At 39.5% G+C, this 27,259-nt stretch overlaps 1 protein-coding gene across 1 annotated transcript in view; it reads left to right on the top strand.

Annotated features, from left to right (window-relative positions):
* gmds (GDP-mannose 4,6-dehydratase) overlaps positions 1 to 27,259 on the top strand; it is a 563,765-nt gene that overhangs the window by 94,100 nt on the left and 442,406 nt on the right. Inside the window, exons 3-4 of the mRNA XM_078198517.1 lie at positions 1,429 to 1,516; positions 3,825 to 3,934. Coding sequence (XP_078054643.1) covers positions 1,429 to 1,516; positions 3,825 to 3,934 — 198 coding nt within the window. The remainder of the gene's footprint in view (positions 1 to 1,428; positions 1,517 to 3,824; positions 3,935 to 27,259) is intronic.

Genomic DNA, 27,259 nt, shown 5'->3' with positions numbered 1-27,259 from the left:
AATCTTTCCCCAATTGGTGGCAGCTGTTCTTAATTACAAACTTAAAGCATGCACCCCATTGCAGCATGGTTCCAACATTAACAATAACCCTGAGATTACTAACCTTGAATATCCACATTGATGATTGGATAAAAGCAAAATATTGCAGATGCTGGAATCCAAAACAAAAACAGAAAATGCTGGAAAAAGTCAGCAAGTCTGACAGTATCTGTGGAGAGGGAATAGAGCCAACCTTTCGAGTCTGGATGACCCTTCGTCAGACCTGCTGAGGTTTTCCAGTATTTTCTGTTTGTGTGTGTGTGTGGATAATATGGAGATTGATTTGAACATTTTCTCTCAAGAAAAAACAAGGTTGTGCAGTGGCCTCCTCCCTGTTCAAAGTTTTAATCAATCGCCTGTTGAATGTCCTCTTGAGGATGGGCTGAGAATGCCCTTTCCAAACATTTCTAAAGAATCATATTTACTTTCTCAAATGATTTGTTGATTAATTTTTCTGCTGCTTTAACCATGAGGTGTGCTAGTTGCATCTGGTTGTGAGTGCACCCATATCTTGTTTATGCCCTTTGCTCTGAAAATATTGACAGGAGGATTCCAGAGATTCTGGACATTAACCTGAGAAGGAGAAAGATCCTTATGATCTTTATTATCTCTTAAACTGCGAAGTGTCTTTGATGCTAGATAAGTCTGAAGTAAGAATGGTCCAGTCCTCATGAAGTTGCATGCTTCTATCAGATTAAATTTCAGCAATATCTCACCACACACTCGGAGATACTCTTGTCAAATTGGGCCTAAGATATGTGGAAGTACTACCCTGTAGGAAGTTGTATAGGATCTGTACCAACAACAGTGATAACAGCTTGCATTTATTTACCACCTTTAAGTAGAAAAATATCCTAAGGTGCTTCACAGGAGTGTTATCAGACAAATTTGACACACAAGAGATTTTTAGACAGGTGAACTTTTGCTGAAAGGCTAGGTATTCAGGAGCAACTTTTAAGGAGGAGAGAGATAGTCAGGTGGAGAAGTTTGGAGAGAGAAAATGCCAGAGCAGATAGTCAGTCAACTTATAGTTTCTCAGTAGTTTGGCTTGGAGACTCTTAATCATGACTGGATTTCTGCATGTGCCCTGACCAAAATATTCTATAATGGCCCATATGAAATGTATAATACCTGTGTGCTGGAAACACCTTTTTATTAGGACATAAACATTTAGTTTTCATTGCTGTTACTTTTTTGGGAAACCAATGAGTTATTTTATGAATTGCATTCATTTTAAGGGCATTCTGGTGTTTATTGGTCCAGCAGAAGTTGTCCTTTTCCTTCTGCACGTTTTGTCCTTTGAAATCTACCTTATTTTTCGGTCAGCTAATGAGACTCAATGAATGAAGACTAAATTTGACTTTTTTTTTGTCGCATGTTTCTTCTTAGGTGCATGGAATTATACGTCGATCCAGTTCTTTCAACACTGGGCGTATTGAGCATTTGTACAAGAATCCTCACACGCACATAGAAGGGAGTAAGTTCGTACTCGTACTTGGTCAATGCTTTCTTTTTGCCATTAAACTGTTCCCTGGCTAAATTTATGTCCTTTCTTTGCCTTCCATTTTCCTTTATGGGTGCACTAATAAAAACATTTTTTAACGTGTTAATTAATAACCATTCAGTTTTTGAAGCAGAATTTCATTTTTCTCTGTGTATTCCTATTTATGCTCTATTTTGCCACCTCAGTCAGTCCATCAATAAAGTTGTAATAACTGTTATCTGGTGTGTTTTATTAGGGTTGGGGTCAATTTTAAAAGCTTTTAGACTATTAAGGTGATGCATGACTGTGCACAGATTTTGACTTGTGCAAAGCTACCTTTTAATGCTGTGAGTTTTCCTGTTAATTGTCGATACTTTTACAAAACCTTTTTGTTTAGCTCTTTCATATTCATTTAGTTCAGGTTATAAAGCTTGTTCAACTAGTTCACCATGGTGGCTTCTTAATGCTTAATTTTTCTTGTAAAAACATTGAAAAAATACTATGTCAACAATATGGGGCGGCACAGTGGTTAGCACTGCTGCCTCACAGCGCCAGGAACACAGGTTCAATTCCAGCCTCAGGTGACTGTGTGGAGTTTGCACGTTCTTCATGTGTCTGCGTGGGTTTCCTCCAGGTGCTCCGGTTTCCTCCCACACTCAAAAGATGTGCGGGTTAGGTTGATTGACCATGCTAAATTGCCCCATAGTGACAGGGGGATTAGCAGGATAAGTGCGTGGGGGTGCGGGGATAGGGCCTGGGTGGGATTGTTGTCGGTGCAGGCTTGATGGGCCGAATGGCCTCCTTCTGCACTGTAGGGATTCTATATACTTGAAAATTTAGTGTTGTGAAAAAAGTCACATTTTAATTTGCTGATTCTTATTATCTCCAACATATTTACAATGGACAGAGATTTTCCGGCCGTGCTTGCCCCGAAACCGGAAAATCCCACCCAAGGTCAACGGACCTTCCCATGGTCTGCCCCTCACCCACTTCAATTCCCATGGCGGGCAGAACGGGAAAATCCTGCCCAATGTGTTAATTTTGGTGGCATTGGGAGCTGTTGTTGGTGCAGTCACTATGGAAATATCCAATGAGATTATATGCAGTTACACCTACTATAGAGGATTAATTGTCTGTGGCCCATCTTTGGTCTCTAGAACTGTAATTTATAACTAAGGGTATAATTGAATACTTTCGTGTAAGAAAGTGAAAATGTGTGCCTTTAGAACAATGGAAGGGTGAAGAAAGAATCATTGCAAATTATAAACAGGAAATATAGAAACAAATCTAACTGTGAACTGGCATTGCTCCAGCTTTTATTTTACTGTGGATCATTCTCAATAAAGATATCTTACCACTGACCGCCAGCCTTTTGTTGTTGGCCTGATGCATTCAATAGTCTATGAATTTAATTTTTCCCAGTTTCTCCAAAAAAAGTGCAAATAGCTGTCAACATATTAAACTTAAGATTCTCTCTCCATAATTCTTATTGGTGATTATTGACTCCCAAGTTTGAATGCCTCCCTAATAATGTTTCATTTTCTTTAAAAGCTTTAAATTGATATTTTAGAAGTTATGCTAACATTAAAGAGACAACATCATTGTTTTCATGATAATTAATCTAACTGGATATTTTGTAGCACTGATGTAACCTCTTCAATGTTCCTGATTAGACGATGCTCAATTAAGTCTTAAGATCGTAAGATATAGAAGCAGAATTAGGCCATTCAGCCCATCCTGTCTGCTGTGCCATGGCTGATACATTTCTCAAGCCCATTCTCCTGCCTTTTCCCCATAACCTTTGATCCCCTTACCAATCAAGGACCTATCTATCTCTGTCTTAAATGCACTCAATGACCTGGCCTCCACAGCCTTCTGTGGCAATGAATTCCATGGATTCACCACCCTCTGGCTGAAGAAATTCCTCCTCACCTCAGTTCCAAAGGGTCATCCCTTTACGCTGAGGCTGTGTCTTCGGATCCTCACCTCCCCTACTAATGGAAACATCTTCCCCACATCCACTCAATCCAGGCCTTTCAGTATTCTGTAAGTTTCAATGTGACCACCCCCCCCACCCCCCCTCAGCTTTCTAAACTCCATCGAGTACAGACCAAGAGTCCTCAAAAGAGTTACTTTTATTGTTTCATAAATAGAGAGGCAATGCAAAATAAAATGTCTTCTACAGCCTAATTGAATTTCAATTTGACTTCAAGGGCAATAGTTTGGAGAATGTTAGTTGCCTTTTCTTTGATATGGTAAATTCTAGACACTCTACATACTAACTTGGGCTTTCAATTTACAGATATGAGGCTGCACTATGGAGATCTCACTGACAGCACGTGCCTAGTTAAGATCATTAATGAAGTGAAGCCCACCGAAATCTATAACCTGGGTGCACAGAGCCACGTTAAAGTAAGTGATTTTGAACAAAAGACTGTCCTGCCCTTCCGTTCACACCTAGAAAGTTAACTTAGATGGTCTTGCATACAAAACCTTAGTTTGAGGAAATTTAGGCAACTATAAGACTGTAAGATGCAGAAGCAGGCCTTTCGGCCCACCTAGCCTGGTCCAACATTCAATCAAATCGTGACTGATTTGATATGATAATCCTCAACTCTACTTTCTCGCCTTATCCCCATAACCCTTAATTTCATTACTGATGAAAAATCTGTCTACCTCTGCCCTGAACATATTTAACGACCCAGCCTCTACAGTCCCCTAAAGTAAAGAATTCCACAGATTCAGCACCCTCTGAGAGAAGAAATTCCTCCTCATCTCCTCCTTAAATGGGCAACACCTTCCCCTGGGATCATGCCCTCTGGTGCTAGACTCACACAAGGGGAACAACCTCTCAGCCTCTAGCCTGTCAAGCTCCCTTATAATCCTATATGTCTAAATCAGGTTGCCTCATTCTCCTAAACTCCAATGCGTATAGGCCCAAACTACTCTATTTCCCCTCATAAGAAAATCCCTCCATACCCGGGATCAATCTAATGTACAAGGGCCCCAAAAACACTTCGTGCTGCAGCTTTCTGTAGTCTTTCTCCATCTAAATGATATTCAGCTCCTTTATTCTTCCTAGCAAATTGCATAACTTTACACGTTCCTTCATCATATTCCATCTGCCAAGTTTTTGTCTACTCAGTGAACCTGTCTGTATCGCTCTGTAGACTCTTTGTCATTCTCACCACTTGCCTTCCCACCTATTTTTGTATAATCTGCAAACTTGGCATTCACTTCCCTCGTGCAAGCCATTAATATGTACTGTAAATAATTGTGGCCCCAGGACTGATCACTGTGGCACTCCACTAGTTCAGGCTGCCATCCTGAAAATGTCCCTCTTTCCCAATTCTCTGTCTTCTATCAGCTTGCCGATCCTCTATCCATGCTAATGTACTACTTCCAACACATGGGTTCTTATCTTTTTTGGCAGCCTTTTGTGGGGACCTTATCAAACGGTTTTAATAGAGGGTGCACCAATCTCCGGATTTCTGGCCTTGCTGGTGTCTTTAGGCCCTCCCTGCCCCTCCAGCTGACTGTCTGCTTCTTACTTCCCCTTTTAAAATGCACAGAATGGTGTTCAACACAGTGAGAAAAACCGGCTGTGAAGCTTGCAAGCTCCACACTGGTTTTCTCACCTGAGCCAACACTGCGCATTTTGATTCCCCTCAATAGCTGCAAAGAAAGAAGCACAGCAGAGTGTAAAGAGATTTCAAAGCAAGGACATTTTTTTTGCAATAACTTTTTTCCTCTTTAAGGGGTTAAACTCTATTTTTATATTTTTTTGTAAGTTTGAAGTGATGTTTTGCCATGCCGTTTGGACTCAGCTTTTTAACCACTAATCTCTAATTCCTCTGTAGTTTAAAAACTGGGATTAGACTGTTTTGCTTGAGGGCAAATCTTTGCATAACCAGAACCCACCAAGCATTGACACACACTACACACGCACAGTAGTGCACATGGCACTGTCGTTACGGTGTGAAATTGTTTTTCACAAACTCAACCATTCAATAAAACTCATCATACCACAATATGTCATGTGCACTGTAGATCATGAAAGTAACATGTAAATGTGTTTTAGCCAAGGACTATTTGCAAAAACAACATTTTTAAAAGGAAAATGTTTAGATATAGAAGTTGTGATGGATACTCTGCGTGAAATGCAATGCAATAAATATGTTTCATATCCTTCACATCTGCATTTTGTAAAGGCAACTGTTATAGCTAATCTGGAAAATACAGTGGTTTGTCTTCTGCAATTTTCTCATTTTCCTGTATCCTTCTTTGTAGCTTACTTGCCCTTAATAATGCGTATTATTCTTGAAGGGTAACCAGTATAAAAAAGTTCTTCTTATTTAGTGAAATCCTTTGTATTGGAGTTCTGATTTTTAAAAAATGACTGCCTATCTCTTAATTTTGTGCTATCATTTCCCAGTGCCATTTTGTTTTGTGTGTGATGTATGACTCCTAAGTTTGACTTCAGAAAAGTCTCCTGTTTCAATAAATGGAATATTCGTCTGCAATATTTTTACATGTATATATTTGTGTTGGCTGCTGTCTTCCAGAAATGACAGTCCTCTATGAATCTCTCACTTCCAGTTAATTAAAAATGGGCCATTCTGAAAGTAAAATAATAGGAAATTAGCCTGGCTTCCTATAGGAAACACATGAAGATAGAAGGGACTCTTAACAATGTGATTTCAGTGCTGTAGCACCATAATTTTCATAGAAATATAAACACGTGTCATCGTGGAGTATGAAATTTGCCCCTCAATCTATTTTTTCAAAAACTTATTCCAAGAATACTCAGCATCATATTAAGATGAAGCCCATTTTAACGTTTTACCATTTATTTTGTTTAAAAGTACTGAGGTGAAATTTCAGCAGTGCATATTTAGTTAATAAAACAATAAAAATAAATCATTTTAGGGCATTACATTCCTGTATAACAGAGCGGTAAGGCATGATTTGAACTACTGATTGTTTATTAGGGAATTACCTGACAGATTGTATTACGAGGGCAAGGGCTAGACATAGACTAAATGCTCTTCTCGAAGGGCTGAAGAAAAAAATAGCACAATGAACCACCCGCCTACAGATTCGTCTTGTGAGAGGCCTAATGCTTCTGCAAATGTGGGGAATAAAGGAGAAAAATAAAATTAATATTAGGGGTAGAGTAAAAGGAAACAGTTGTCAGCAAGTTGAATAATACTTCATGTATTGAATCAAAAACGGTTCCTCACAAATGGGATATACTGGATATTTCACTATTTCCCCATTTTGTATTCCCTCAATGTCACAAAATACCAAAGCATTATGCTATTTCCAATTATTGAATATGAACAGTGGATGGGAGCTACCAGACTCATCTTTTCATTCTTGTACACCACCCAGCAGAATTTCACTCAGTCAACACTTCAGACTTGGGTGTTTGGTTCTTTGTGTGTATAGACAAAAATCAATGCCGCTCTCCAGTTTTCGCTTGACCCCTGCCTGCAACTGCTTCTCCCTGGGATGGGTCGGCACGGTGGCACAATGGTTAACGCTGTTGTCTCATTGTGCCAGGGACCTGGGTTCAATTCCAGCCTCGGGTGACTGTCTGTGCGGAGTTTGCACATTCTCTCCTGTCTGCGTGGGTTTCCTCCGAGTGCCCCAGTTTCCTCCCACAGTCCAAAGATGTGAAGGTTAAGTTGACTGGCCATGCTAAATTGACCCTTAATGTCACGGAGATTAGCAGGGTAAGTACGTGGGGTTATGGGAATAGGGCAGGCTCGATGGGCAGAATGACCCCCTTTTGCACTGTAGGGATTCTAGATGCAAAACTCTGCTGTGTACCAGAATTGCTTTTCTTGCGAAACTATTCAACAATCAGGAGTTCCTGCCCATGGTGTGCAGCAGAGTGTCACTCGGGCTGAGTGTGGACATTGCCAGAGTGAACTGGAGAAGGATGCCTTTGTGAATTGGGCTGGGGAGAATTGAAGAACGGTGTTAATATGTTGGTATGAATTAGAGGATGGAAACAGAACACTATAATGATGTACTTTCACAGACTTCATTTGAAACACAAATGGATTTATTACGAAAAAAGCAGCAGCCTCATGGCTGCACCTAGCTCCTTGCATGTCTCATGCCTAAGAGGACTTCATCCCTGGGGTGATTCCCTACTTGGAGTCCCAATTGGTCTCCCAAGCTAAGTGACCCTTATCTGCTGTGTTGCCCTTAAATGGACAATCACGACAAACACTGACAAAACTAGTACCAGGAAGAAGGATACCAAGATAAATTCAAGAGGAATTAGGGGTGAAGGGAGTGCCTGTGTGAACTGGGGAATCAGAGCAACTGATGAGGTCGTGGGAAAATAAAAAGTATAAGCATGATCCTGGTGGAGAGGCAGGAAAACTATCAGTGTGAATTGGGTCGAAAGGGAAGAGAAATACACCTTCATGTAACTGTAAACAATTTTAAGCAATGGGAAATATCAATACATATCCATAACCACCTGCAATTCTTTTGCACGGCATGTTGGAACATTCCTGCATTTTTTTGCTACACAAGTGATGGAATGTTGGCTATACCTGCAGTTTACGTTAAGGCAAATCACTCTTATCGCATTTTTAATGTTACTCCATGTTATGGGCCCACACTCCTGAGTATCATCCTTGTCAATGTACGTTTCTTCCTGATGTGTGACAGCTATAGCTGCATGGTAGCTTTCTCGCCTGTAATTCAGAGGATCCTTGGTTCAGGCTTCTCTCCTGAGGCTGTTTTTGACAATCTTGTGAAGTCGTTACTCAGGATTTTCATGTTCCTGGATTGGCACTTGTGTCCTTCACCTTTCAGTTTAAATTTGATATTCCAAATGAAAGAAGGATGTTTTAATACTTCCCTTAACGTGTTCCAATGTACCTCCTCCATGGCCAGATATAATCTCTCTGGAACAGATTGTTTGGCTGCCTGGACGTTTAGCCAGTTTACAAAGGAAGTTTACTCAAACTCCTTGCGAAATCTTCTTATTAAAAATGCTACGGAGAAAGTTTTAGTCTAAACTGAATGCATTAAGTTTAATGTCCCTCAGGACTTCCAATCTGCCCTCTCTCTTTCTGTCTGATATATTTTTATTGTTGTCATTTTTTAATTTCATCACTTCCCCCACTGTCCATTTATCACGGTATGATTAATATTCCCCATTTTTCTGTCTGTTCATATCATGAACCCCACCTCATCAGAGGTTTGGCCGTATAAATTTTGTTTTCATCTTGAGTCTTCTTCCTCATCCACTGCACCTTCATCGTGTTCCTCCCTTTGCAAAGAAAGGACTTTTTTTGCATATGTACTTTTGAAGATCAATATTCAGTTTAAAAAAGGAATTAAATAAATTGCAACAAATGTGTTGGCGAGTGTAAAAATGGCAATTCAGGCCTGTTGTAAGAAGCAGGGGACAATTTTCTTTTCTGGCCTCCAGTCAGGTGAAAATAGTGCTTTTTTTTGTCTAGGTATTTGCATGGGAAACATTCCCTCCTGCAACTTTGCCCTGGTAGGGACCTGCACTGGAAACAGGAGTGTAGCTGCAGGCCACTGGGCTTTCCCAGCACTGAAGCTGACCACCAGATCAGGGCCTTCTGGCTACTCCTGAGTACCATCCTTCTCAATGTGTGTTTCTTCCAGATGTGTGTCAGCTATAGCTGCATTGTATCTTTCTCTCCTGTAATTCGGAACATCCTGGGTTCAGGCTTCACTCCAGAGACATGAGCACATAACCTGGGCTGAAACTTCACTATGGGGGGGGGGGGGGGTTGGAATTTTTTCTGGCCTTCTCACGGCGGGAAACCGTTCGCCGGCTGTGGGATCTTCTGGTCTTGCCACTTTCAGTGGGATTTCCCAATGACTGCATCCCACGCAAACCCAGGAAACCCATGTCAGCATTGGACTGGGGTGGGCACAGTAAGAAGTCTCACAACACCAGGTTAAAGTCCAACAGGTTTATTTGGAATCACGAGCTTTTGAAGCACTGCTCCTTCATCACCAGTGCTCCGAAAGCTCGTGATACCAAATAAACCTGTTGGACTTTAACCTGGTGTTGTGAGACTTCTTACTGTGCCCAGGAAACCCATGGTGAAGGTGCACCAATGGCAGTACCAGAACATCCCACTGGCATGAACAACTGGAAAATTCCGGCCTCTAGTAAACATGAAATCTTTCATAAGTCAGTGTAATCAGATAGTACTTCAGGACGTACATTAATTTTTTTCTTCCTTGTTTTAAAATATATTTCTCGATTGTATTTAAGAATGGTAACCTGGTGGAGATTGATTTAATTGAGCATAAAATGAGTTTACAACAAAAATAAAGCATTTTTAACAAGAATATCTAATCCTACCTGTGAGTAACCACATTTTAAATCACTGAAAATAACTTTTAAGTACTATACAGGACATAATTTCTTGTTGGCCAGTGTGTACAAGTCAGAATTTTAGTAAATTAAATACTGATTAATTTCACAGTAACTTCATTGCAGTGTTAATGTAAGCCTTACTTGTGACTAATAAATAAACTTTAAACTTTAACTTTTGATTTTAGTTGGTGTCATTGCACCAAGAATGCTAAGAGCTTCCTCAAAGGCCTGAAAATATAAATAGTGGAAACTTGCTGTAATGATTAATTGGCGTTGACCAATTTTGTGCGATTCTAAGCACAAAGTTTTTTATACCAGTGCAAAAGAACATCAATTTGTAGTGGTTTGGCTTTTTCTGAGCAAACTGTATTGTAAAGACCTGCAACCTAGCATAAACTCTCCCTCAGTGAATTTAATTGACAAAGGAATTAAGTGATTATTTAAGCAAAATGATACATCTTAAAGGAGCCGAGTGGTAATCTTATTGCAGTCATTATTCAAAGACTTCACTCCATTTTATTTGCATGTTCATATTAAGTAACCTTCTTAAAGATTTTTTAAAAATGTTATTTTAAATTGAAATTTTAATTTATTTTAGACTTGTTGGCACTGTAGAAACAAAAAGTATCACTTCTATCTGAATACGGTTATTCATTTCCTTTTTCAATGGACAGATGGCAGCAAAGTGCCATGCATTGTTAAGAAGCGGGCTGCTATGCATATACTGTGCTGTGCAGAAACACCAAACTGCACTTTTAGCTTATATCGATTGTACTCTGAATGTATACTGCTCCTGGCATCAATTAAGTCAGGCAGACTGGATTTATAATTAACACTGAAGATGGAGCGGAATATAAAAAGCAGGTGGGACTCTGCAGTGTTGTGATGTTTTACATTTGAGATTCTGTGTTTGCTTTCTTCCCCCTCTGCAACTCTGCTTGGAGCACCAATTCTGGTTTATCATTGAGCTTAACTGGGGGGGAAAAAAAACGGCGAGTTTTTTTACAGGTCAAATTGGCAAGATAAAATATTTATAGGAAATAGTTGTGGAACGTTCTGTTACTGAAAACATAGGGCTGCCTCAGGTTACGGTATGGTTTGGCCAGTGTGCATAGCTTTCAGTCAAGCAAGCTTAAAAAGGAAATGTCAGCCCATGAATCAGGCAGGCATGTCTTGGGGAATGTTCGCTTGTCTCGCACAAATCTCTGCCAGCATTTCAGAAAAGCTTCAGTGCTGCCCTTTGCGTTGTGACGACAAAAACGAACAAGGCTCATTTCAGGTTTTTGTGTCCCGCAACTCATAAGAAATCTAACTATCAGCTTGTTGAGAACCTGACAGCAGAGAATTACTAGTTAGTATTATATACTGTGCAATACATATTTGTGTTTGTAGCATTACAACAGTAACCATGGTTTTCCACAGGTGGTTTAAGTGGCCTTTTCAATGCACACAGCTGAGAACATGTATCTGGCTTCTTATGAGTGACTGTAGCTGAGTGGAGTTAAAGTATTGATATCATTTTTTATCAGTGCAATTTTTAATATAAGTGAATATCTGATGCTTAAGAGATGTCCACCCTTGGAAAACCACCCTACACTATTACAACTAATCACAATAACATGCAGAACATATTCTGGAAGTAACAGTTAACACGTAGACAACTGCAATGATATTTTAATGGGTGAACATTGATTTCTGTTTGTGAAAAACTGGGTGACTAAGATAAAATAAAAACAGGTTAACTTTGGTGAATCCCATTTCAATAATACATTGTTCAGTTGCAACACAGATGCACTTCTGTAATTAAGAGTGAGTGTTTTCATTTTAATTTTACAATGAAGGTTGCAATAAAGATCTTTTTTGTTGAAAAAAGTTGATGTTCCTTTTTCTGGACTATTTGAATATAAAATTGGGCATGCAGTGCTGCATTTTTCAGACCAAAACAGAAACGGGTACAAATCACTGAGTCTTTTTGAAAAAATGGTTTAACTTTCAGTTATATCACGTAGATTGCTCTGTCAAAACCTGAAATGAATATACAGTAACTAAGGTGAGAACAAAATAGGACTTGTACAAATTTTATATGGCATGTATAAGTAGCCAGCAATTATCAAGTGATATGAAGTTTATTTATGAAGGAGCTATGTTTCGATAGATGTGAGTCACATTTTTAATGTACCCTCTAGCTTAGCACTTTCTCTTAGTACACAATTTATATTCCAAAACTGCTTGTTTCATTGGGATAGTGAAGGATCATTTTCCCCTTATGTTTCTCAATCCTTATTTGGTTCGAGTAAAATGGGAGATTTCACTTAAGTTTATATATTCACAGACAAATGATAATGTAATAATACATTTTGAAAGACTTGATTAACTCTTCTGAGTGTCCCCTAAGAACTGATCTGCTGCATTTTATACAGTATTGGATTCTGATTGTTTTTTATTTAAACCTGCTAATAGTCACTTGGCCCAGTCTGAGAATTTACAGCCTTTTGTATGGAATCATTGCAGTGCCAGCATTTTGGCACATGCATAAGCCTTTGAATTGAATGTAAGAACATTCAACAATTCTTTGTTTAATTTCTATGATATCTCTGTAACCCTACACATGCTGATTTTTTTGAGAGAGGAATTTTTGTACTTCATATTCTTAAAATTGATCAATAATTTAAATGCGTGATTAAGCTTAGAAATGAGCATTAGAGTATTAATTGTTGATTATCATAGCCAAGGCTTGATTACCTAGGACTTTTCTGATGAAGGCAACTTTTTCGTGACTATACTTTTTGTGATTTTTATAGTGCTTAGCTGATTTTAATGTTGTTGTGAACTCAAAAGTTAATGCTCAACTGATTTATTGGAAGTTATTTTAAAGTTAATTTTTTTTAAGATTAAAAATTTGCCTTGATACATTTTGATATCAATAAGATTATGAATTTAACTCTAGACTAATATACATGCTGCCAATGTGAAACTTGGGAAGTTTTCCTTTTGAAATTGCAGTTGTATTTATAGACCATTGACATTATGGGTGGATGGTAATAATGAAAGCTGGTTCACGAATTACAGCAGAGGAAACCTCAGAACTAATCTGAATTCGGAAATATTCCCCCTATAGTGAGTGAACATACTCAAAACAAGTTGGTACTTAAAACTGAGGCTGAAATGGTTAAAATATGAGAGCAGATTGTATAGAATTGTCATCCTTGAGTATAGAAAATCAAGGGATGATCTATTTGACGTGTTTAAAATGATTAAAGGATTTTATGTTGTAGATAAAGAGAAACTACCTCATCTGTTGGGGGTGGGGAATCCAAAACAAAGAAGTCTAACCTTAAAATTATAGCTGGAGAATGTGATGTTAGAAAGTCACATTTTTACACTAACAGTAATAAAAATCTGGAACTCTCAACTGCAAAAAACAGTCATTAATGGCAGGTCAGTTGAAAATTTTGAAATTGAGGTTGATCAAGCGGAGTTATAATCGAGATCAGCCAGCTACTTAAATGAATGGTATAACAAGCTCGATCCCTGTTCCGACAAGAGGAATTTAAAATCCCCAATGGAGGCACAATCCGAGGCAGGTGGACCATTTGATCGGGCAGGAAGCTTTGCAGATGTACTACCCAGATGCCAATTGAGGCCCTTAAGTGGACAATTAATGCTCAGTTAAGGCCTTCATTCCACTGTCACTGGTACTCAACCAACAGCGCTGGGAGAAGCAAACCCAAATGATGTTCTGGGATGAGAGGGGGTGTCCCTCGTTCAAAGACCTAATCAGTGCTTTGTTGAGGGACAAGGCATCAGGAAGGTGGGGCTTGCTGAGAGACAACCACTACCCTTGCCTCTGAAACCCACCCCTCCTTACCCCTACTCCACCCTCATTTACCTTTTTGCAGGGATCCCACGAAGAACCGTGGTGAGGGCCCACATGACTCACTGGCAGCAGCGACCGCACCCTGGGTGCTCCCAGTAATGGAGAGGTATTGGCAACTGATTGGATGGCAGCTCTTGGAGGTTGGATTTCCATCTTACTGTGGGGACTCCTGCGTCCCCTGCTGAGCTGGAAACCCTAACCACAGGCTTCCTATTGCTGATTATGGACTTGTTCTTCAGGAGCCTCAGGGGAGTTGTGTCCCCGGGAATGCTGCTAGTTTTGATGGTGGCTCACCCGCTGGCCTCATTAAATTGTGCACCATGTTTCTATAATGCAAGGCATCAAAAAATCTGAAATTAAAACAGAAAATGCTGCAAATACTCAGCACGTCAGGCAGCATTCTTGGAGAGAGAAACTAAAGCCTGAGTTTTTTTCCATGACAAGACTCTAGTGTTGTAAATGGCAGGCAAGCCCAACTATTGCTCCCAAACATGACACTTCCCACTTACACTGTGCAAGCCGGGGGCTGTGGGTGGGGGGAGGTGGAGGGGTGGGTGCAATGGTCGATGGTCATGCTTTGCACCTGACCGGTTCATGCCGGTCAGCTGGCCATTTAAGTCATTAGCTGCTTCCACTCAAGTTGGGTTTTGGTAGCCTAAGAGCATGGAGCCCATGTGCAGAATAGACCTGGTAATAGCAGGTCTGAATTTTGTGCATCACTTTGAGGCTGGTAGAGTCACCCTGCGAGGGTGAGTCGGGGTTTTAGCCCCTACTGACTTGTGCATCCAGATACCAGAAAGAACTGTGGGCTTAAGAAGGTTGCATGGCACTAATAATTTTCTGTATCGCATCAATACTGTTCACAGTGTGGTGGAGAAAATGTCTCTGCACAAGTGTTTGGTACAATATATGTTGCTGCTGTGACTCCAAGATAGCATGCTGCTTTGGGATCAATGACAGCTCTACTGATTTACTTCCTCTTAGTCACACTGTTACGCTGTGACAATGTCCAGATGTGAGGGATCTGGTCCAGGGTATGCAAGCGGGCAAGGAGATAGGACAATGAGCATGACATTGTTCATCATTGATTCACTGAGCCTTTGGAGCTAACTACATCACTGCAGAATATCTGTACCCGGTCTTTGTGGGAAGACAGTGCCCCCTCTCTGGCTTTCAGTGGTTCACTGGCAGCAGCAATGACAATTCTCCCGTAGGGAAAGCCCATGATGGGCCATCCATTTCATCGACAGCTAGCAGTTGGATGGCAGTTACATTGTTCACACTTCCCTGGCCAGGCAATGGTGTCACCTCCATTAAGTTAAGTAGGGTGTTTGCGAAGCTCCACTTTTTATATGTGCCAGAGTCGCCCAGTCTGTGCCAGAACCACCTCTGACTCCTCACTTCCGACCTCACCTCACCCAACCCCCACTCCTGATGTATCCTGCCCATCAGCACCCCAGCCGACTGAAAATTTGATGTGCGAGGCAGACATTTTTGCGTCAGGTTTGCGGGGCGAGAAATTCTTCCAGCTCGGCACACCCTACTTGCAGATGAAAATCCAGGCCTGGGTTAACGTTTCAATCCTGTGACCTTTCTTCACCACAAAATGCCTCAGCATGTTCAGTAATAGCCTTGTCAATGAATATCAGGTTGGCCTAGTAAATACCTGCTGCTTCATTTTATCTCTGTTTGTTCCCATACGTTCTGACAGCACATAATTTCTTCAGAAGTGATACTGAGGTGGATCAGAACTGTCAGAGGAAGTGGGCTTTGTGTGTTGAGGCAGGAATACAATTGTACTTGGAATGTTTTACGATGGATTGCTTAGAACAATTGCAAGTACTATTCAGGCTCAGTAAATGTTTTGCCATTTGCTTCTTGAATATAAAGAATTGTTTACACATTCATGAGGCTTTTTGCCGATCTATCCCATAAAACAGGGATGAACACATTCATTTAGTTTTGCAATATACTGAGCTGTGGAACAAAAATATAAATGCGGGTTTTCACTCATGACATGCCCACTCTTGGTAATATGTATCACCAAAATCTTATCTAATTCTGTAATTAAGGTTTTGCAGACGAAACCTCATCATGATTACATATAATCTCCTTTTATACCTTTCTCGAACGATACTGGAAGTGTTAAGCCTGCAAAAACTCTCCAGTGTGGCCTTATAATAGCAGGGATAAGATAAACTCTGAAGGTGGATTTGTTTTGAGTTGGTATTAAGCTGATATACAGGTTGCCCAGATCATGCATGTACAAGCCCAGGATTGATAAAGGACTCCAGTACATTTAGGAATCTATTTTGGGCCACCTGCTATTTGAATAATTACTGGTGTTATTTCATAATGAGTAGACTACACAGGTGAGCTTTCTGTTTGTAGTTACGTGCAATGGCCATATGTTGCTGGAGGTATAAGATTGCAGCTTTAATTTACTTTACAACAGTGAATGCTTAAAGTCAAACTGTGAAAACAATTGGTTTAAGGAAATCAAAGAAAATTTCAAAAGTAGTTTTTTTTTTAAAGAAAGTCCACCAATAAGCTTTATCTCTCAAGCTCAAGTAACTAAACTAAAATACCTGTTCATACCTGTGTCACATAACCTGAACCATATTTTAGTATTGTCAATTGGGGTAAGCAACACGTTTCCTATGACCTATGAGTTCTCACTTTTTTTCTTCCGACAAAAATCTGTTTTTATCGCATGAGAACTAATATTTGGCTTAATAATCTGTTAATTTAGGGAAAAAAGCTTAAATGTCGAAACTTTTGAAGACTGTATCACTACAGAAATATTTTCCCAGGAAACGCTGAACTGTAAGAGTAATAAACACAGATTGAGGATCAAACCAACAGTTTATACCAGTTTGTGAACGATGTTTAAATTTCCTGTGAGTTTTAACTGCTGGTCTCTATGGTGTAAAATATTTACAAGGCTATAGTTTGTTTACGTTATCAGATTGAGCTTCTTTTAGAAAAATAATTTATATAACTTCTTGTAACTCCACAAAATTAAGAGGTGTGTTTTTTTTAAAATCAAAACATTTTTACATTCTGAGACTGAATTTAATCATTTAGTAAGCGCAAATGTGTTTGTACAAGAACATTTCACATTAATTTGTGTGCTTTTAAAATTTTTATAGTTTAAATAGATGTAATTTTGCCATGATTTTTAAGGTATTTTCTGCTGACATGTTGCCAGTATCATAGAATCCCTGCAGTGCAGAAGGAGGCCATTTGGCCCATCGAGTATGCATCAACCACAATCCCACCCAGCCCCTATCCCCATAATCCCACTTATTTACCCTGCTAATCCCCAGACACTAAGGGTCAATTGAGCATGGCCAATCAACCTAACCCGCACATTTTTGGAGTGTGGGAGGAAACTGGAATGCCCGAAGGAAACCCATGCAACCACAGGGAGAACGTGCAAACTCCACACAGACAGTGTCCCAAGGCCGGAATTGAACCCAGGTCCATGGAACTGTGAGGCCCCAGTGCTAATCTCTACGCCACCGCGCCGCAGTAAAATGTAGTTTCTACAAAGAATGATTCTGTATTGTTGAACTTGACCGTATTATGCAATATATAATTGAACGGTCAGAAATTCAAAAAAAACTACTGCTGCTATTCCATTTTTTATGTTCTACAATAATTACTATTTCCTTTCAAAGTTGCAAAATGTGAACAGTTTGATAAGAAAACAAACTTCCCTTAATTTATGACAAAACTTCCGAACCGTGTTTGAAGTTTAATAGCCCAGATATTCTGCTTCATTGCATACATGTTGAACTGCTACATCTCGGATTTGTTATGCTAAATTTAAAAATAAAGACTTTGTTTTAACATGTTAGTGCATGTTACTCTGGGAAAAAAACTCTCTGTGGAATTGAATTGTAATTGTAACTTGTGTGTGTAATTGCAAATAATAAGCTCTGTACATGAATGGTATTGTTCATCATGCTCTTTCCTCTCTTGACGTCCTTTTCTTTGGAGATGTTTAACTCCTAAATGACTCTCTAAAGGTACAGTGTTATATTGAATGAAATACCATGTTACAAATCTCAAAAGTGGAAATTTCACCACTTCTTTTCAAAATTTAAACTTTTACAACTAAACCATAACAGCTTGTGATCTTTTGTTTGGTTCCTTCATTGGGACAGGGTGAGAAAGGAGAATATATTTATTTTAACAGTGCTCGTTGAAAAGAATTGCTGTACACGTTGGGAACACTTTCGGGCCTGACTCTCTGAAGGTTCTCGTCACTAAAAACACCCACAAGCCTGAAGTTATTAAGCAGTTTCAATATTTTAGCTGTTTCTGTTCATTTGTCTCATACTTCCTAAGCAGTATCCCTAATAATATTATAAGTATACATTATTTTTTAAGATAATAAACAGAAATGTGAGGAATGGAAATTCAGGATGAGAATTAGTCCTAAATCTTTGTGACTCTTCAATTAAAAAAGAGCCATTGAAAGTGTTACACGCTTGTAAAAAGTTGCAAAATACTGTATAAACAGGGACATTTTCCAAAATGAATTTAAAATTGGCATTTTTATCATTTCGTGAAGCTATTGAAATCTTTCAAGCCAGGTGAACACATATGTGTAAATAAAATTCCTAAAAATACATATTTTTAAATATTAAACAGGATTGACATAGGGAAACATTGTTCAGTATTTAGTCTGGGTAAATAATTGGGTACAGTAGGTGCACTGTATGTCCTACTTTACATTTTATCCGAATAAAAAAATGTATTCATTGCAACTGTAAATATGAAATCTTTTGGTCAGTGTAAGTTCCAGCATATGTGTAGAATCTGGTGTATTACTGTAAAGGGCCAGTAGCAAGTTTGGTATTCATTTACTTAAGTGGATTTTTAAAAAGCTGAATAGAATGTAGTCATTTGATCATAAACTGGATCCATAGGCTTGCACAAGTCAGGTGCATTGAAGGGCATTGTAAAACCCCTAATTTCCCTGGAGCACTAAACACCAGTAGCCCTGCATCAACAAAATGATTATTCAGAATAGCTGTTTTAGGAACAGAGGAATTAGGAGCAGAAGTCGGCAAATTCAGCCCTTTGAGCCTGCTTTGTCATTCAATCAGATCATGGCTGATCTCTCCGTGGGCTCAAATCCACCTCCCCACCTGTTCCCCATATCCCCTTATTCCTTTTTTTAAAATTAGAAATGGATTGTAGCTCTATTGTAATTTTACAATTTGAATGACTCTGTGCAACTTAATGCTAGATTGAATTTGTTGCACAGTTTTTAAACTTGAAAACCAAAAGTGTTTGCAATGTTATGGAGAAAATGGAAATCTTGGACTTGTAGCAAGTTCAATGTTTATAAAGATAGACACTTACAATTTATTTATACTGCATCTGTTAGGCTACCTGCCATTTGTAGAAAATGATGCATCTCACGTGGCACGCAGTTACATAAGTGGACCAATGCTATTATTGGGAATTATTAGTGACTGGCAGCTGTTTTTATAGACCTCATGTAGGCAATTAGTGAGTGATTTTGTTTAGAATTTTAAGTCATCGTAAGTCATAACTTCAAAATAGAATTTTCTTGGGATCCTGTATTTTTTTTTTGGAATGCTTCTAATCTGTGCACAAACGTGGCTTTTCACAGTGTGCTACATCTTCAGTCAACTTGAAGATGGTGAATTTTGATAATATTTGGAGACTTGCTCAGTGGGGTTACTGAGTTTGAGCAGATAGAATTAATGCCAAAGTTTCCATTATTTCAACTGGATCTTTGTATTCAACTCTCTCTTACTTAAACCATTCGGTTGTTCATCTGAGCCATTGCTTTGGTTGTCCTGTTGATACTTGTTCTAATATGTATTTCAAATATTGAGAATAACCAAAAAATCCAAATGATTTTCTTTACCATAGAGCCTTAGCTTTGTTTTTTTAACAATATTGTTCAAGCATAGTATTTTTTAAAAGCCAAAATTGCTGGACCTCAGTAACCCTTTATGATAGAGGGTACTTGGTTAAGCAATCACATTCCACCAGTTCAGTGCAATTAATTTTCCAGTATTGAAGACTGCTTTATGAAGATTGTCATAATCTTGTAAATGCTTAGCGTCAGAAAACTTTCCATTTTTCGAAGACTTCAATGTTTCTTATGTAACTCACGCATTGAAAAGTGTTAGCTCAGCCAACAGTGATGTTATATTCAGCATTCACTGTTGAAAGGAATATTTTCATTGTCTTTAGCAGTTTTCTTGAGGTTGCTTTGATCCTGACACTATTTCCATTTTGATTCCAGGGAACGAGTCTATGGATTTTAGCTGCCAAATCTACTCCTTTCTCTTAGTTCCAGCTTCCTAAATCCACAGAAAACTGAAACTATGCGTTAATCACAAGAATAAGGGGGCTGGGTTTTTAAAAAATTCATTCATGACATTTATTGCCCATCCCTGAGGGCAGTTGCAAGTCAGCCACACTGCTATGGGTCTGGAGTCACATGTAGGCCAGACCGGGTAATGATGGCAGGTTTCCCGACCTAAAGGACATTAGTGAACCAGCTGGGTTTTTACTACAACCGACAATGGTTTTGTGGACTTTTAATTCCAGATTTGTATTGAATTCAAATTTCACCATCTGCCAAGGTGGGATTCGTAACCAGGTACCCAGAGCATTACCTTCATTATTAGTCCAGTGACAATACCATTACACACTGTTTCCCCTTTAGCAGTGTAAATGTTGAACTGGCTCAAAAATGCTGGTCTGTTGGAATTTGAACTGAAACAATACTGATTTCAAAGTAGCTTTAAACTTTACCCAACAATGGATCATGATAAATTCTGGCAGATTTACTTTTAGTTTCAGCCAGCTGCATGGGACATGGGTACCAATAGCCAGCTCAATGAACACAGATTTTTCTAATTACTCAGTAATTGCTTCATTTGTGCTCTCCTTTTATCTGTCTGTCCATTTAATTTGCAACTACATATTAACAAGCATGATTTGTGATCACAATCATATAGACCCAGATATTACAAACTTATACCAGGCCTTTGAAAGATAAATCTTGATAATAGTGTTCCTTTAACTATCTCCAATGAATGAACACAGCAAAATCAAATTATTTTTTATTTTGCTTGTTGAGAATTAAAGCAATAGGCTGCGCAGAGGTGATCAAATATTGGAAGAACATTAGTTCCCGGGGATGATGTGCACAGTTTGCTTTGCGTGGTTTCTGTTAGGAAAACTTAAAATAATAGTTGCTGTGTGATTGATGAAGTAAATGCTGATGATGTATAATTCATCCTGCATTTTGTGTTGATGGTGGGTGTTATCAGTGGGCAAAACTTTGCTTCTCTGTATTATGAATTTGATGTGTCTGAGTGCTTATAAGTACTGAGGTTGGGAATGCATCAGGGTAGTCTTTTGAAGGTGTCCAGAAGCTGATGTAAGAATGCTATACTTCAGTGAATTCTCAGTATGTGTTTATTTTATTCATTTACATTTTTTTGTTGTAGCTGTTTGTTTCTACTGGCCCCTCTGGGATAGGTTCAGCCAGTGATATGGGAGAAGTTGCAGATTATGAGGTGGGAACATATGGTTCTAGTAAAATCCTTTAAACCTGTTCCAAAATCTAACACTTTCAAGGGCTGAAAAGGCTCCCCCTGTCCACCTCCCATCAATACGTCCAAGTTGAGAGAGAGGTTGTAAAGCAAACACTTTCGTAGATGTGTTAGCTTTTGGCACCTCTCATTGCTATGGAAAAGCAATTGTTCACCCTCGTATTTTGTGGTTTTTAATGATACCAATGACAGCTGAAATATTTTATATAGTTTCAGTGCCGTTCTTGACCTTCTTTTGAATTGCAATTTTTAGATTCAAGAGTTTCATACTTTTTAAATTGTGATTCTGATTGGGCAGCAAACCTCAAGCAGCGCTTGATTTGCATGTTGTGAAGTTGCCTAAATGTTACATTTTGTGGCTTAAAGATTGACATTTATTCATGATTTTTTGGATTAATTCCTGTTAACTTATGTCTGCTTGACTCTTTTATTAGTTTTTTGGTAATGAACAAATGTTCTAACTGAGTACCTGCTTTTTGTAAAGTTTTCTGAACACTCGTGTTAGTTAGGAATGTTTCTTAAAAATATTTTGCTAAACTTTCTATTAAATCATTGTTTCATTACATCGCAAAGCTCAATACTGCCAGCATCTGATATAACCCCTCTGAAAGTCTTAAATTGTATCTTAATTACAGAATCATGGGGTTATGGGGATAGGGCCTGGGTTGGATTATGGTCTGTGCAGACTTGATGGGCCGAAAGGCCTCCTTCTGCACTGTAGGGATTCTAATAATAAATAATCTAATAATCTCACCAATACACTGGATTCTAATGTTCAACAAATAACAAAAGTAAAAACCAACTAACGTAACATGCCGTTTTCATGCGGGAGAAATGTCTTCATCCCAAATAACAAGTTTTTGATAGTGAAAAGAATGACAGGAAAATGTTACAGTAAAATGGTGCAGTTCCACAGACATTATGCTACATTTGTTATCTAGAACTTGCTGCATTTATGTCACCACATACACAAACTCTGCTAATCTACAGTCCCTCATTTCAGTCAAGTCATTGTTTAGTCTGTTGCATAAATGGAAATGTTTGTAGGATTATGTTCTTTCCCTCGTCCAGAAAACTTTTGTGTTTTCATGGAGGAAACAACCCATTATTACTCACTTTGCTTGTTGATGCACAGTAACTTATTTGCATGTTTTTAAAGATTTGTTCTGCTTGCAGATAGCTGAGCAAGAGTCACATGCTTTCAATTATTGGTCTGGTATGACTTTTTAGAATTTGTACTCCAGCAGTAGCAAAGCTGGAAAATCCACTGTTATTGTTCAACCCTGGTTACCCGGCCAAGGTAATGGTGGATCTTCTGGACATGCTGCAATCTGTGCATTGTGCTCTTGATGTTCCAACAATCGTCCAAAGGAATTCAAGACATTTAACCCAGTGATGATGAAAGAAAAATCCTATACATTCAAGTCAGGGTGGTGTGTGACTTAGAGTGATACCTGGAGGAGTTACTGTTCCCATAATCTTGGTGCAAATGTTCTATGACTTTCAACCCAAGCCAGGGGGTGATCCAGCTTTTGCTGTAGGTTATCACAGGGTGTTTCATGAATAGAATTGGTGGATGGATCTGAACCTGCACAATCAATAACTCAAACCCAATACTGACCGAAGCAGCTGGAGACATTTGGATGAAGGATCCTTCCCTGAGGAATTCCTGTGACAATGACAATTCTTGTGACAATGATGACTGACCTCCAACAACCAAGGCCATCTTCCTAAATTGAGGGTATGATTCCAGCTATTGGAGAGTTTTCACCGGTACCTCGTCTTCCTTGGTCTCACTCCCATACATGTCTCAATTTTCCCAGCGGTCATTTCAGACTCAATTGAATATTAACTTGATATTGAGAATAATTACTCTTGCCTATGTTCTCGTATTCAGAACTTGTTTTCAATATTTATGCTGGACTGTGCGAGTACACAACACCCTGCAATGTATTGCGCAAACACACTTAGTAGGAGCACACTCTTTAAGAAAAGCTGCCATAAACAATAACTAAGTTTTAAAGGGAATTTTGCTTGTGTCTATGTTTGGATAAATACCGTGATGAGGTATGAAACTGACTAGTTTTGGTGGAACTGGTAGAGCTTGGATTTTCCGGCCCTATTGTGGCAGGATTCAGCACGGGAGTTTCGGCAGCCCAGCCAAAAGTCCATTGACTTTCAGCGGGACCAGACGATCTTGATGGTGGGTGGGGTCAGAAAGTCCCACCCTATGGGGGGAATGTTCCCGTCCCGCCCACAACGGGAATCGTGGGGGTGGACCACGCAAACGTCTGTTGACCTCGGGTGGGATTTTCCAGTTGTGGGGAGAATGGGGCCGGAAAATCTTGCTCTGTGTCACTTGAGTGTAGTATTAATGACTCCTTTAATCACCTGTTCATTATTGAGAAGAGCTGATGGGATGACAAATGGCCGTATTGGATATCTTCTATGCTTTTTATGGATAAGACCAATTGTCCACATTTAGATAGATGCCAATTGATTCCTGCATTGGAAAATCTGAGTAAGAAAGTTGGCTAGCTCTGGTGCACTGGCCTTCAGCATTTTGATTGTATGTTGCCAGTGTCCATAGCCCACTGTGCTTCTCAAATGGTAGTCAGTAAAAACTTCCCAGGACATCCACATTATGTGAATGAGACTTGTTGCAGCAATGGAGTAGGGCATGAGCACACTGTTGGCCATCACTTTGATTTCCTTTGTATATTTGAGTGGTGCAGTCGAGAACTCATGCACTAGGAATTCAATGTTATGTGTGGGCATCTGATGCATAACGGATACTGGTAAGTGATCACTGGGTTGGCACCAGACACAGTGATTATTGAGACATTTGATGGTCTGAGAATTCTGAGAGGCGAGACAAGGAGCCTCAGAGACTCCGGGTGTGGATTTGCTGGGCAGGGGCTTGGGGATGGTACAAACGAGCCACCATGTCAGCCTTGTCCAAATGACTGGAATGACAATCAAGCTGATCTTTGTTCACTGAGTATGACAACAGGACCTGTGCCTGGACCTGGGTGAAAGTTATGGTCCCATTTACTGGTGGTGACCCGATGGCAGAAATACTGCACACCAGGCCATTGCTAACAAGCTAGTAAACACAGCAGGAGGAGAAAAAATACTTGACAACTGTGCAGGAGTAGCCAAGCACTAGAGGTTCACACCTAAAAAGGCGCCAGTGTTCCCCACAGAAGTCAGTGAGTCTAGTCTAACTCCAAGATGAGCAGGAAGATGCCGCGTGGTGAAGTATTTGACAGATTTGTTGCCAAACCTGTAGGTTTATCTTTCAGCTGAAGAAAAGATTTTTTTTTCACATCAATAATGACAATAGTGTTCACTATGTTGGGCAGAAATGGTTAAATTCATGCAAGTCCCTTTAGTAGGGCAGCGATAAACTTTACATTCAAATGTGCAATGAATTTATAGGATTATTCATTTAGAAGCTGGGGACAGCTGCCTTGTGATTACAAATCCATTTCAAAAATGATCCTTCTGGTGCACTCTGGTGGGAGGACTAACTTCGACCATTTGCATCCATGACTGTTCTTGCGTATTGGTCTGCTGAACCTTGATGGCCGCCTCACCTAAAGCCAGCATACCAGAATGCATTTTAGTGTTTCAGTCGTGTGTGTTAGTCATTTATGTTTATTTCCACTCAAACTAGAATTTTAACTTGCTTTTGCTCAAACAGATAAATTAATGTCAATTTTGCACAAAGCCCTGTCTGTTAACCAAAAGACAATAATTGAATTTCTGTGCTTTGTTTTAAAAAAATAAAGGTCAAAAGGTTCATGGATTTTTTTAAAAAAAACAAAAACACATTGATGGATTTATGCCAAATAATGTGCTGTTTCAGTCCTCAAAAACTTTCTAAACGTATTTTCAATGGATGCTTTTTAAGATCATCTCTGATAAGGTCACCTCCTGGCTCCACATATTCTGTCAGGCTGAGAGGCTAATATCTGTTTGGCAGACTATAAAACCTAAGTCCATGCAATTCAGCTTGTAAATTATACAATAAATCAATCACCACTCACTGGTATAGGCCATTTATCTATTGCTACAGAGAAGCTATTTTGCTAAAGGGTTTTCCGGTATATTGTACAGCAACAGGTAATAGCTGTTACCTTGCCCTGCCTAACCAGTAATCTGCAAATGCCTTTGTCAATTAAAAAAAAAAATTGGAACTGCAATGTTCAATTGTGCCTATTATTGCTTCACTGTGCAGAGTTAAAAGATAAAAATATTGGCCAAAGAACTTGCTGTAAAAGTAATGCGTCTGACTGAGTGGAGCGGGCATCATTCAGCCCTGTTCATTAGACTTGTCTATGCACATTTAGGTTTCGAAATTTTTCCCCACCAAGTTGCTGGAAGTACCAGCTGGTAATCACGTAGTGAGAGCAACAGGGCATCTAGAAACTTGGTGAGCAGCAGGGCAAATGAACCAATGAAATTAAGTTGAGAAAGAAAGAAGAAAACTGAGAAGATCAGTAATTTGGAGTGGCTGAATTCAGTGTCACCGAATGTACAAATTTCCAGTTCAGTGGAACCACTACTGACGAACGCTAAAGGACTTAACTGCTAGACTGGGCCTGCGATAGGTGGTGAAGGAACTAACAAGATGGGAAAACCTACTTGACCTCATTGGCACAGCGGCTAGCACTGCTACCTCACAGTGCCAGGGACCCGGGTTTGATTCCTGGCTTGGGTCACTGTCTGTGTGAAGTTTGCACGTTCTCCCCGTGTCTGCATGGGTTTCCTGTGGGTGCTCCAGTTTCCTCCCACAGTCCAAAGGTATGTGGGTCATGGTGTTTGGGCCATGCTAAATTGCCCCTTAGTGTCAGGGGGACTAGCAGGGTAAATATGTGGGGTTGCAGGGATAGGGCCTGGGTGGGATTGTTGTTGGTGCAGGCTTGGTGGGCTGCAGGGATTCTATTCTATTATTTTCACCAATCTGCCATCCATCTGATTCGTCTGTCCATGACAGTATTGGTAATATTGACCACCACACAGTCCATGTGAAGACAAAGTCCCATCTTCACATTGAGGCTGCCCTCATCAAATTGTATGGCACTACCACTATGTTAAATGGTATGGATTTTGAACATATCTAGCTATTCAAAACTGGGCATCTATGAAGTGTTGTTGTCCATCATCAGCAGCAGAATTGTATTCAACCACAATCTGTAAACTCATGACCTGGCAAATCCTCCACCATTACCATCAAGCCAAGGGAATCGACTCTGGTTCAATGAAGAGTGCAGGAGGGCATGCGAGGAGCAGCACTAGGCATACTTAAAATAAGGTATCAACCTGGTGAAACTATAGCACAGGACTAGTACATGCCAAATAGCGGAAGCAGCAATCGACAAAACTAAGCGATCCCACAACCAATGGATCAGATCAAAGCTCTTTTCCAGTTAATAATGAGCCAGCTATATTGGAGGCTTGGAAGCCATTTAGCATTTGAGAAATGGTTGCTGCACAGCCGGACTTATAGTTTTGTTTCCTTTGAACACAAGAATTGAAAGTGTTGCTTTTATTCTGTGTTCATAAGTCAGGTAGCTTGCTTGCCTCTACACTGTACTTTCCAACATTTGGATGATTCAGATCATGTCGTTCTACCCATTCCTTAAAAAAAAACTATCTTCTGTTTTTGAAGGAAATGTGTCAATTTCTGTATATTTGCCCGAATAACTATGAACCCAAAGATTCCGCTGTCTTTCTTGTTGTCGATTCTTTTGAAGTCACTGGAAATAATGTTGTAATTCAACCAACAAATATGGCAGGATGTGAACTCCTGAACTCTCCATCACTCATTCAAACAATGGCGC

This window comes from Mustelus asterias, chromosome 2 (genome assembly GCF_964213995.1).
Source record: "Mustelus asterias chromosome 2, sMusAst1.hap1.1, whole genome shotgun sequence".
Lineage (NCBI taxonomy): Eukaryota > Metazoa > Chordata > Chondrichthyes > Carcharhiniformes > Triakidae > Mustelus > Mustelus asterias.
This window is presented reverse-complemented; position numbering and strand designations above follow the sequence as displayed.